This window comes from Otolemur garnettii, unplaced genomic scaffold (assembly GCF_000181295.1).
Source record: "Otolemur garnettii isolate 467f Iridium unplaced genomic scaffold, OtoGar3 scaffold00070, whole genome shotgun sequence".
Lineage (NCBI taxonomy): Eukaryota > Metazoa > Chordata > Mammalia > Primates > Galagidae > Otolemur > Otolemur garnettii.
The window spans coordinates 9228579-9240299 of NW_003852465.1; the positions used below are offsets into that span (position 1 = coordinate 9228579).

General features: G+C 52.5%; 2 protein-coding genes across 2 annotated transcripts in view; both read right to left on the minus strand.

Moving 5' to 3' along the window:
* Positions 1 to 4600: 4600 nt before the first annotated feature.
* DDN (dendrin) lies at positions 4601 to 7318 on the minus strand. Its single transcript, XM_003793597.3, has 2 exons — positions 7095 to 7318; positions 4601 to 6682 (listed from the first exon to the last, which is right to left on the minus strand). The coding sequence occupies exons 1-2, from the start codon at positions 7301 to 7303 to the stop codon at positions 4747 to 4749; spliced, it is 2145 nt and encodes a 714-aa protein (XP_003793645.2). The 5' UTR covers positions 7304 to 7318; the 3' UTR covers positions 4601 to 4746.
* Positions 7319 to 10721: 3403 nt separating this feature from the next.
* PRKAG1 (protein kinase AMP-activated non-catalytic subunit gamma 1) overlaps positions 10722 to 11721 on the minus strand; it is a 17450-nt gene continuing 16450 nt past the window's right edge. The window contains exons 10-11 of the mRNA XM_012807500.2: positions 11575 to 11721; positions 10722 to 11437 (exon numbers count right to left, since the gene is read on the minus strand). The exon at positions 11575 to 11721 is cut by the window's right edge and continues 37 nt beyond it. Of these exons, the coding sequence (XP_012662954.2) occupies positions 11330 to 11437; positions 11575 to 11721 (255 nt within the window). The 3' untranslated portion in view covers positions 10722 to 11329. The remainder of the gene's footprint in view (positions 11438 to 11574) is intronic.

Consider the following 11721-nt stretch of genomic DNA (forward strand, 5'->3'; position numbering starts at 1 on the left):
CACACTCACTCTCCCAACCCTCTGAAGTCCCAGAGTTATGGCCTGGTTCTCATTTCCTTCCACCCATTTGTGGATGATCCAGGGAAGCCCTGGGTTCTCCTGAGTGTCTGAAAGAGGGAGAGGGTTTTTGGCTCCTCTAAAGCCATGTTAACTGGGCCCTATGTGGGGTAGGAAAGGGCTTCCCTGGGAAGAACCTGGCTGTTGGGAAGGGTCCTGTGCTAATCTGAGGTCTGCTGCCCTAAACTGACCACATCCTCCTGTGTCTGCTGTCCCTACTCCTGACCATTGAGGCTGTCCCAAGGTGGGGGGTGGTTGTGGCCTCTGTCTCAAGACTGGCTGACTGGCAGACACAGCCAGAATTAGAAGTCATTTTCACAGCAGGGAGCCTCCAGCCTCCCACCCACGGGCCCTGCAGGGCCAGTCTGAGATAGGGCTCACCAGGGGCTGGCCCTCAGTCACTCCTCCCCTTCTTCTCTCTGTCTCCCCAGAACTTTGGCAGCTTATGCTGACTCTATCCTTAGGCAAAGATAGAGGAAGTTCTTAGGGAGGGAGTAGGCTACATTGACACCCTAACCACCCAAGTGCCTCCAGTATACCAGTCACTCTTTCAAGGGACTCCTGGCCTCCTCCTCCCCTATTTGTTTATCTCTTCCTCATCCTTCTATTCTCATACCCCACCACTAATGAAACAGCCCTAGAAATAGTAATAATAATAACCAGAGCTAACACATATCATTTACCATGTACCCAGCAGGCTTTGTTCTAAGGACTCCACATATTGAATTATTTAATCCTCCCAGCAACCGGAAGAGAGAACTTTTCTTTTTTTTTCTTTTTTTTTTTTTTTAAATTTTTTTTTATTGAATGATAACTATGTACACTAATGCACTTCTGGGGTACAGTGTAGGGTTTTCACATGCAATCTGAAATACTTCCATCAAACTGGTCAACACAGCCTTCATGTCATTTTCTCAGTTATTGCTTTAAAATGTTCACATTCTAGTCTTAGAATTCTTTTTTTTTTCCTGAGATAGAGACTTGCTCTGTTGCTCTGGCTAGAGTGCAAGGACGTCATCATAGTTCACAGCATCCTCAAACTCCAGGGCTTGCGAGATCTTCCTCCCTCTGCCTCTTGAGTAGCTAGGACTAAGGCATGTCCTAGCACGCCTAGCTAATTTTTTAAAATGTTTTTGTAGAGATGGGGTCTTGCTCAGGCAGGTCTTGAACTCCTGACTTCAATCAGTCTTCCAACTCCTAACATCAACCAATCTTCCTTCCTTGGCCTCCCAGCGTGCTAGGATTACAGGTGTGAACCCCTGTGCCTGGCTGAGAAGTGCGTTTAATAATCTCATTTTATAAGGACACCGAGGACACTAAGGCACAGAAAGATTGAGTAACTTGCCCAAGGTCACACAGCTAGTATGAGGTAGATGCAAAATTTAAACACAGGCTGCCAGGCCTCAGAGTCCATGTTCTAAACACATTGCCTTAGTTCTCTAACAATGGTAGCAGTGTGGTAAGCTCTTAGAAACTGTACATTCATCCTCAAAGGGGGTCATGCAGCATGGTAGAGCTCACCCACACAGGGCCAGTCCCTCTGCCATTCCTCTTCTATCAGTTCCAGAGGCCTGGAGCCCTGGGCTATAAGCAAATCCAGGCAAATGCTGTCACCACTGCCCTGGCCTTCCTCAACTTTCTTCTTTGCCTGAAGTACATCCTCTTTGTAAGCCTGGAGGTCTGAGGCACACACTCCTCAGTTCAACCAAGTTCACCCCAATCTGACCTCAGTTTTCACTCCTGCCTTACCTTCCACAAAACTCCCAAATGTACTTTCACCTACAGTCAAACCGGACCATTGGGTAGTTTCCTAAACATACCCTGTTCCCAGTATTCATGCTTCTATTTTTGCTGTTCTATTTGAAATGCGCTTTCACCAAATTCTATCTTAGATACCCCCTTCTCCACGGAGCCTTCTCTGATCGCCTAAAATCCACACAAGTCTCCTTGTTTGACTCCTTACAGTATTTAACACTCACTGCTATCATTTCTGTATTTTCCTCATCATCCCATTGTCAAGCTGGCCTTACTCATTCTTCTCTATCCTAGAGACCAGTACAGTGCTTCTGTTCACAGCAGGCACTCAGTAAACATTCAGCAGTTAGAATTGATGGTAGTTAATTTGAATTGTAGTGGAAGGGAGACAGACCTCAGGAACATTTGACCTCTGTCCAAGGTGCCCCCTCTTCCTTTACCTTCTCCAGCAAGAGTTAACTTGAACCTGGTAGTAGGGGTTCCAGGTAAGTTCTGGGATGGACCTACCCAGGGAGCTCTGACCAATGCTCTCCCCTCAGGTTCAGAAACTAAAAGAGAAGACCCTCCCCTGCTGAACCAAGGCCAGCTAGCCCAGCTCAGCATCTGTCATCTGAGGCAGTCCTGCCTGAGTCCTGCTCAGAGTCTCTCTGGGTGCCAGTGGGGAGTAGGTTGAGATAATTGGAGACTAAACTGGTAAGTGGTTTGAGAGCTGGTTGGGGACCTGAACACTGAGCGGGAGTTGGAGCTGGTGGGACTCACTGGGAGTAGGAGCAGAGGAGAGGCTGGGAGGCCAGGCTGGGACTCCATTGAGTCTAGCCAAAGCCCCTGACCCTGCCCAGCCAGCAGCTAAATTTACCCTGGCTGACTCAGCCTTTGCCCGGAATGGGGGGTGGGGGGAATGAGATGGGGCAGTGGGAAGAGCCAGTGTGGGTAAGGTGGGGGGCAAGGAAGGGAGAGCCTGGCTGGGGGAGACAGGGATGGGCCAGGAGAAATAAGTTCCCCTCCCCCTCACACCACCAGGAAAGAGCAGAGGTGTCCTGGGGGAGGGACACTGTGGAGAAAGTATCAGTGAAAGGAAGACAATCTCAAGGCTGGATGAAGGGAAGTTTAGATTTATTGAGCGCCTACTGTGTGCCAGGCACTGTGCAAGGCGCTTTACATACATTATCGCATTAAGTCCTCACAACAACCCTGCGAGGTAGGTGTTTATAAACCCCCATTTGACAGATGAGGAAACTGAGGCTCAGGGAGGTGAAGTGATTTGGCCAAGTTCACATAGCTAGTAAATGGCAGAATCAGAGAGAAAAAAGACTTCAGTGTCAGAGTCCCAAGTCAGTTGGCTGGAGTGGATGAGTACAAAGAGGGGCTCGGCCCTCTCCAGAGGTCTGGGAGGCCGGAGGCCTGCTCCCGGCTCCGCAGTCTGGAGGTTGCAAGGTGGGGAACTGGCGAGCGCGCTAGGTAATTTAGGGGATCGTGTTAATTGGCAGTGTTGGGATAGTGGAACTAGCAACTGGGGAAATCTGCGACCTGCGCGCGCCCCATAGTGGCTACAGCAATTATTACACCCTACCGGCTTCTTGGGACCAGCCTCCTTCCTTGCCTAGTCGCTTTCTGGAAGAGGCAGAGATGGGACAAATTCTCAGGGTTCTTTGAGGTGGGCAATACCACTGGAAGGGAAATCGTGGTAGCCCCTGAGGCAATTACTGAGAAACACTGGGGAGGAATAAAAGGGGAAGGCCTAAAGAGGTTCTAAGCTGATTCACTGGATGCCTTCCCTCCCCAGCTCAGACCACCACAGGCCAGGGTAAGCGACAGGACCACTATCTTGCCCTGCTTTGGGCAGCCCTCACCTAAACTGAGGAGACAAGGATAAGAGCATTTTGCCCACTCACTCAACTCTCCTGCAAACCCTGGACAGTCCTCCTGAATTGAAAACTACAGATGACAGATGACTACAGATTGCAAGGAGGCCCCCCAGAAGCAGAGTCTGTTCACTTATTTCCAACTCTCTTCCTTGGCTTGTTGAGGGGAGGATGAGATAGAGGCCTCCCTAAATTCCAAAATGTCAGGGATGGAAGGACAGACCTTAGAACTCCACCATTTTACACACTAGAAGGCCTAGAGAAAGAAAGTAACTACTCTAAGGTCAACCAGCAAATTAGTGGCAGAATTGGGATTGAAATCCAAGACTGACACCAAGGTGAGCCCTCCTCCTGGTTGGATAGTTGTTTCTGGACCCATTTCTCTACTGCCACAAAATCCTCTGTCATCTGATCCAGACCCTCTCTCTCACTTTCTCCTTCCTGCCCGGAGGCCCTGCCCTACCATTGCCCCTCCTATGACTGCCACTATCCCTGCCCTCCTGCCTGATCCTGGTTAGGTCTCTCTGCTCAGCTCTACCCTTGCTGAAGATGTCACTTTTGTGCCCTGTGTGGCAGGCGTTAAATCTATTGCTCAACCTCATCTCTCCTGAAACAAAATTACCAATGGGCATATGCAGCATTTCCTTCTTCTTCTTCTTCTTCTTTTTAGAGACAGGGTCTCACTCTGTCGCCAAGGCTGGAGTACAGTGGTACAATCATAGTTCACTGTAACTTTGAACTCCTGAGCTCAAGTGATCCTCCCACCTCAGCTTCCCAAGTAGCTAGAACAGGCACATACCATCAGGTCTGGCTAATTTTTTTTTTCTTTTTTAGAGACAGGGATCTGGTTGCATCGCCCAGACTCATCTTCAATACCTCAATCTCCCAAAGTACTGGGATTACAGGCGTCAGCCACCGTGTCTGGCCCTTTCCTTTCTTATTTCAAGTATGGGAATGGGAATGGTTAGTGCTACAAGGAAAAGAGAAGCAAAGGAAATCTGTGGGGAAGAAAAGGGACCAGTGAGCCCACGGATGGATGCGTTGGGGGCACACAAATACAAAAAGGGGCCTCTCACTGCCTCTCCCTATTTTCCTGTGGGGTCCCCTTGGTGTCCCTCGCCCTGAAGAGGGCCTCCTCTGTTTGGCTGATAACATCTAAAATCTCCTGAATACTGTCGCTCAGCTCAGCTGTCTTCCCACCTTCCTGGCTGTTCCCAACCCCGGGAAGGGTCCTCTCATTCCGCCAGGAGGCGCCTGGGGCTTCTGTGTCGCTTCCTTCATAGGAGCTGCTATGGACGCTGAGCTCCTCGGCTTCGTCCGTGTCTGAGTCCGGGGCGGTGTGGCGGCGGATGCGGGACACCGCTTCCCGCAGGGCCCCAGCATAGGGCCCTGGATTCCGTGCCCAGCCCCGGCCAGCGCGCCATTGGACCGCCACCACTTCCGAACCCTCTGTTCTGCCTATGCCACCCAAAGCTGCCGGGCCTAGGGCTTGGTGCTCTGGAGTACCTGGCTGCGTGGGGGCGTCCCGCAGATTTACTTCACCGACCGGGAGCCCCAAAATACGGGAGGCGCGCTCCTCCAGTAAGGTGTCCCCCAGCTTCCCGCCCTCAGCTTCGCACCCGAGCCCCTGGCCGGGCTGATGTAAAAGGCGACTGCTTAACAGCAGCTTTTGGCAAGGTGGGGGGGAAACTGTGGCCCCCTCGCCCTCCTCCTTACCCGCCTTCGGTTGGCTGGGGGCATCTCCCACAACACGCGGCACTCCAGAGGGCAGAAGCTGCACCTGCTGGGTTTGAGGGGTCGGAACATATTGGGATCGTATCACCACGCACGTGGCGTCAATGACAAAGACGCCTTCTCCAGGAGCCGGCCTTCGGGAGCTGCGAGGCAAGGTGTGGGCGCGGCGGGTAGTCTTCCAACCCTCTAGGGCCTCGGGTCCTACCCCCTCCCTATATCCCAGGGACTCCTTCCATCCTGTGCCTCCTGGAGCCCACGGTCTGGGGAGTGTCTGGCTGTGCCTGGCCGGCTGCCTTTTAAGGGAGCCTTTAGGGGAAGGAATCCAGCATTTGGGGAACCAGATCGGTTCTCTTCCTTCTTTCCCTTCCCTCGAGCCTTTGAGGTGCTGCCTGGCCCTGGGTGTGGGACGTGGGGGGCTGGGAGTCGCAGTTGCAGACCCTGAAGGAGCCGTCTTGGTGCTTGGGCGCCCTGTAGCTTTGGCTTGGGAATGGCTGTAGCTACCACTATTCAGGCCAGCAGCAGCAAGCCCCACACTTTTCTCCGCTGCCCCCTTGCCAAACTCTGGCCTTGCTATGGCTGCTCCACAGCCTGGGGATCCCCCCAAGAGACCTTGCCCCTGTCGGAGACCCCAGGCCCCGAGGACGTCCCGATAGATTCGAGGATCCAACCTCTTCTTTGTGCGCCCTCCCTCTGTCCTGGCTGGGGTTGGAGCTGGGGCTGATAAAGTGGGCGCCTGGGAGAGAGCTGGGCCTCGCTTAGTCCCCAAGGTCCTGTGGGGGCCTTCGTAAGAAGGTGGAGCCACATAGGGTGGCGGCCGGTCCCAGCGGCGTCGTGGGGCTGTCCCAGTAGAACCTCTCAGCAGCAGATGAGCCTCGTAGCTGGGGGGTCCGGGCCTCCGACCTCCCCAGGGCCCCGCCCACGCTGACCCTGGGTCTCTGTGCGGCTGCGCAGGTGAACGGGGCGCTCGCCCCACCGGCCCCAGGCGCTCCGGCGGTGAGAGAGCTAGAAGCCTTGCAGGCTGGGCCGCCCGAGGGGCATTGCGGGGCTCTAGGCGGGGCCGACCCGGGGGGCTCCGTCGGGCCCCACCAGCCTTGCGCCTTTTTCGCTCGGTCTCCTTGGCCTCCCGCTCCTGCGACGCCGCTTTCCTTTTCTCTTGCTCCCGGGCTCGGACCTCGGCCAGGGACCCCGCCCGCCAGTTGGTCGCCTCCTGCAGCACCCTGGAGGCCCAGGGCCGGCGGGGCGGCACCTCAGGGGATCCCGGGCGGGGCCCACACCTGGGACAATGAGCAGGAACCCAGGTGAGCAGTTTGTGGGGAAAGGGAGCCGAGGTCCGGGGAGCTGGGAGCACTGGAGACCACCTGGGGCAGCCATGTGAAGGGGTGCGTGTGAGTGTGCACGCGTGTGCACGTGCGTATATGTTAGGACTGAAGTCGAAGCGGGACTCTTCGCCATCTCTCCGTGCACACTTTAAGAGCGCCTGCCCCATCTCACCTCCTGCCCTTTCTCACGCCCACCCTGTCCCCCAAACAACACGGGAAGAGTCAGGCCCCAGCCCTCGGGAGGGGGTGGGAGAGGGAGGCGTGGGAAAGAGAAGGGGGACCAGCAATACAAGCTGGCGCCTGCAGGGAGGTCCAGACCCCACACCCCGCCCCACCACTCTCTTCCCCTCACCCCGCCTTAACTCACGTGCGGCTCTGGGACCCGCGAGCCCAGTGGTTGGCCTGGAAGTCCATGGGCTGTCGAGAAGGGGCGCAGCGACTATAATGACAGGAGATAGTCTTCACTTCTATCACCAACAGCTTGGACTTCTGCACCCAGAGGCATCTGCTGGACTCCTCATTCTGGAGCTCCTGGGGGCTGTCGGGCCCCTTGGAAAATAGCTGGCCATCCAGCATCCTGCCCCACCCCACCCCGGCCCCCCACCCTCCCACCCGCCCCAGCAGCCCCCTCCCAGCCCAGGGAGCCGGCGCCCACTGCAGAGCGGCGGGCCCAGGAACTGGGAACTATATATACCCAGGCACACGTGTGTGCCTGTCTGTGTGTGTGCGCGCGCATGTGACACGGCGCAGACGGCACCGCGTTGCTACCTCCCCCATGTGCACGGCCGCCCCCTGGGGCCCGGGATTGGACGCCCCTTCCCACTGCTGTTGTCCCCCAAGCCTGATGGGACTGTAGGAGTGGGTGAGGGAGGGACTTAAGATTCTAGCTAAAATGACAGTGCCCCCACCCTTTCTTCAACCTTCCTGCCATTTTAACCCTTTATTTTCCAGCTTGCCAGGTCCCTAGACCACCAAGGTTCTGCCTGACTTCCTGCTTTAGATTTCGGTTTCCTCAACAGGGAGTGGTGAGAATAGAACTCAAGGTCTCTGCCGCCAGCCACTCTGCTGGTTTCCATGGGGTTGGGGTGCAGGAGGGGCTGGCCCATGGGCTGGGGGGCTATTTTTAGCGGCAGTAGCGTTTGGGTACAGAGATGAGTAACCAGCTCCCATGCAGCGGAGAGAGGAGGCGGTGGCTTTCACTGAAGCTTTTGTGATTCAGGGAAAGCTGCCTTCCCTAAGCTCAAAAAGGGTGACCCCTACACCTTTAACTCCTCACCTTCTCAGTGCTGCTGCCCAGGACTTGCTGGTACAACAGGACCCAGGAATCTGTCTTGGCCACCCAAGCTGCCCACCATCCCTTTCTAGATGTTTGTCCTTGGACACCTAGCAGAACTTCACCTGGCAGCAGACTCTCCCCAGTCCATAAGCCAGGATTTAGGGGTCACATTGTTCTGTGCCTACACAGTTCTGCCCAGCTATGGAGGATAGAACAGAGTGCTTATGCACTTGCACCCTTACAGAGGGACAGAGGGGGAATAGTGTGTTTCCTTGGCAAAATTAAACCCCTAGCAACTAAAATGATAAAAGTAGCCTCTACTTTTCTGTGTAGAGCTTCCCCACCCCTGCCACAATGCCTAGTTTACACAGCCCCCACCTGAAGCAGTGCTCAAGATGCTCACCTTTGGGGCTCATTCTGTCCTGGGGATTGTCACTTATCTGCATGAACCCTCCCTCTAAGCCTATACCAGGTGTCCCCTGATTCACCATGGTAATGTTAGTGGCAGCACAGCCCACGCCAACCCTTCCATGCGGAGACTTAGCAACCATGCCTGGCAACCATGGCAGCGGCTCCAGTGGAGGGGAGGGGTGCAGGGAGTGGGGAAAGAGAGTTTGTATGGCAACGGTTCCTCAAGAAGGAGAAATAATTTGCCTCTTCTGAGGGTAATAGGCAAAAATAAAAGCCTATGAGGCTCCCAATTTTTACCCCTTGTCTTTCTCTCAGCTCTATCCTCAAACTCTGAGACTGACTAGTTGAATTTTAGGGGAAAATGGGAGAAGCAAGAGATCCCAATTTGTTTTCCACTATAATACATGGAGCCTTTTGGGTACAGACCCTCCCTTTTAAGATGGTGAGAGCCATAAGGGCTGTTAAGACACAGAGATTGACTGAGAAAAAGCCCAATAGCCCTGACCCTAACCCCAACCTTTCGAAAGAACCCAAATATCCCTTGACCCATCCACTTTACCTCTCTTGATTCCACGCACCTACCAGTTGCAATGTGACTGTTCGCGTGAAGATGCTGCCTTCCACCCTGGATCCCACTAGACCTAAGGCTTTTTAAAGTCCTTGCCTCCTTCCTAGACAAATCCTCCTTCATGAGGGAATGTGACATAAGGAGACATCTGTACCTTCCACCATGTATCCACCCCCACACATATAAACATACCCTAATTCTAATAACTCGAAGCCTCCCTCCCCCAACTTTGGGAATGTGCTGTGAGGGCTGTGAAGAGGTGAATGCAAAAGCAAGTGTTTCTCTACAGCCTTGATGCAGCACTAAAATTTGAGCTCTGACAAGGGCCTTTATGCTTTTCCCTGTGTTCCATCAGCAGGCCTGGATCGAAGGAACCAGTATGATATGGCTAAAGGTTAGGCACAGTGGCGGTAGGGGCAAGGTATTACTCTGAAATTGCTCCTGGCTTGGATGGGAAATTGAATCATACCTGCAAGGCACTGGTGAGATGGTACCCAGTCTAGTAGTTGTTACAGTGTTTGGTGCTAGTTTGGGTGCACATGGTTTCAGTCCAGGGAGTGGGGTTGATTGGATGACCATCATCTTGCTGTTCTCCCTTCTTCCCCCTGCCCTCTAATTCATTCTCAACTTGGAAGAAAAGTAAGGGGTTTGGCAGTGCCTGTGGCTCAGTGGGTAGGGCGCCGGCCTCAAATATCGAGGGTGGCGGGTTTGAACCTGGCCCGAGACAAACTGCAACAACAACAACAACAAAAAAAAAAATATCTGGGCGTTGTGGCAGGTGCCTATAGTCCCAGCTACTTATGAGACTGAGGCAAGAAAATGGCCTAAGCCTGGGAGTTGGAGGTTGCTGTGAGCTGTGATGCCATGGCACTCTACTGAGGGTGATAAAGTGAGACTTTGTCTCAAAAAAAAAACAAACAAAAGAAAAGCAAGGGATTTGTAGGTTCAAAGATATTGCCAGCTCAACAAAATCTAAACATAGTCCAACCTTCCCTAAGTAGAGCTGATGATGATCTCCTAAAGGAGAGCCTTAAGTCTCCTTTGAGGGAAAATCTTGTAACAGTGTTAGCTTTCCAAAAAGTCATCAAGGATATCTGGGTTCACTCTAAAGGTCCATGTTAGGGTCCAGATGCCTGGGATTTGTTGGGGGAAAACTGGAGACTTAACAATGATTCCTGGCAACCATGGCAGCAGCTCCAGTGCAGGGGAGGAGTGAATGAACTAAGGGATTCCTCTAAATCCCTTAGGCGAGGTTGGGTGGAAAGCTAACACTGTCAAGGGATTTTCCTTGGGTTTCAGCTATTGTCCAGGTAGAAGGAAAAGAAAGATAATAAGGAGAACTATAGGAAATAGGATGGGGAACAGCTGTGAAAGGAAAATCAGAGAGGTAGTAACTCTTCTATAGTAGAAAAGAACATGAACCCTGGGGCTGGACTATTTGGGTTCAAATCCTAGCTCTACTTTTTAGTAGCTGTGTGATCTTGGGCTACTTACTTAGCTTCTCTGTGCCTCAGTTTTCTAAAATCTGTAAAACTTGAATAGTATCTACTATTGTTCTGAGGATCAAGTGAGTTAATATATGTAAAGCTTTGAGAATAATGTCCAGCATGTGGTTATATGCAGGTGCGCTATTATTACTGTGTTATTAATGGTGAGTTGAAGAAGCCATACACGTAAAGTAGGAAGACTGGAGGAGTAGTGTCTGTCAACCGCAAAAAAACCAAAACAAAACACTGCAATACCATGACAAGATTCTTGTCATTTAATTAGATTTGCCATGAAAAGCAATAATCTTGGCTAATCACTGTGTCCTCCTCCTCCACCTAAGCCCCATCTCCCTTCATCTGCATGCAGCACAAGAACCCAAAGGCCTCCCTACATTCCTCCCCGCTCATATTATGGGAAGTGTCACTATGTTGACCCAGCCTCCTCCAAATGGCATGAAAGAGGATGAATACAAATACCTTTATGAAGAGTTTTTTTGTGCTATTATCTTTGGGTAGAGTCACGGCAGAGATGGAAGCAAAGGCAGGGTGAGGTCTGGGGATCTCTTAGAGATCAAAATTTGCCTGAGGGGCACAAAGCCCATAGTTCACCCAGCAAGGGGGTTATATCTAAAAGGACAGGGCAAGAATTGGCTAGCTTTCTTCTAGTATATGTGACAGGGTAAGGGCAGCTAAAAATCCATTCTTCTTCCCCCACTATGCCTCACATAACCCAGATAGAAGGGTAGGGGGCTCCTGAGCAGGGAACAGAGTCACAGTCCTCAAAAGTTTCACCTGATTCCCAGAGCTTCTAGCAGTGAGTGGGGCACATCCCCTGGTGATACCTGACCCCTTCCCCCAGCTCAGAGCTTCTTCTCTCCACCTGTGAGCACCAGGGCCTGCAGGATATCAGACAGTGATACAATTCCCTTGACCACATCATTCTCATCCACTACGACAAGTCGGTGAACCTGGCATAGAGCAACAGGGAGAAAGGGAATGTTTAGTGTCAGTCTCAGGGTGAGTCCGTCAAGACTTTACCCTCCTTGCCAAACCCCCTTCTCAAGGCTGTGCTCCCCAGATGCTTGGTGGTCACTAGACTTCCTACCTCTGCTTCTACCAGCCTGTTGATGATGGTCTCCAGAGTCTCATGCAGGTAGCACTTGAGAACGCCTTCAAAGTAATGGGATCGATGTTGCAGGGCTTTAGTCACAGACACATCTAGGTTATTATAGGTCTTTTCTGCTGCGAGATT

What these genes read in the sequence shown, in the direction of transcription:
- DDN (XM_003793597.3), bottom strand. Translation starts at nt 7,303, where the DNA reads ATGCTGGATGGCCAGCTATTTTCCAAGGGGCCCGACAGCCCCCAGGAG. An exon ending in CGCGGGTCCCAGAGCCGCAC is followed by an intron (nt 6,683 to 7,094) that starts GTGAGTTAAGGC and finishes TCATTGTCCCAG; the next exon opens with GTGTGGGCCCCGCCCGGGAT.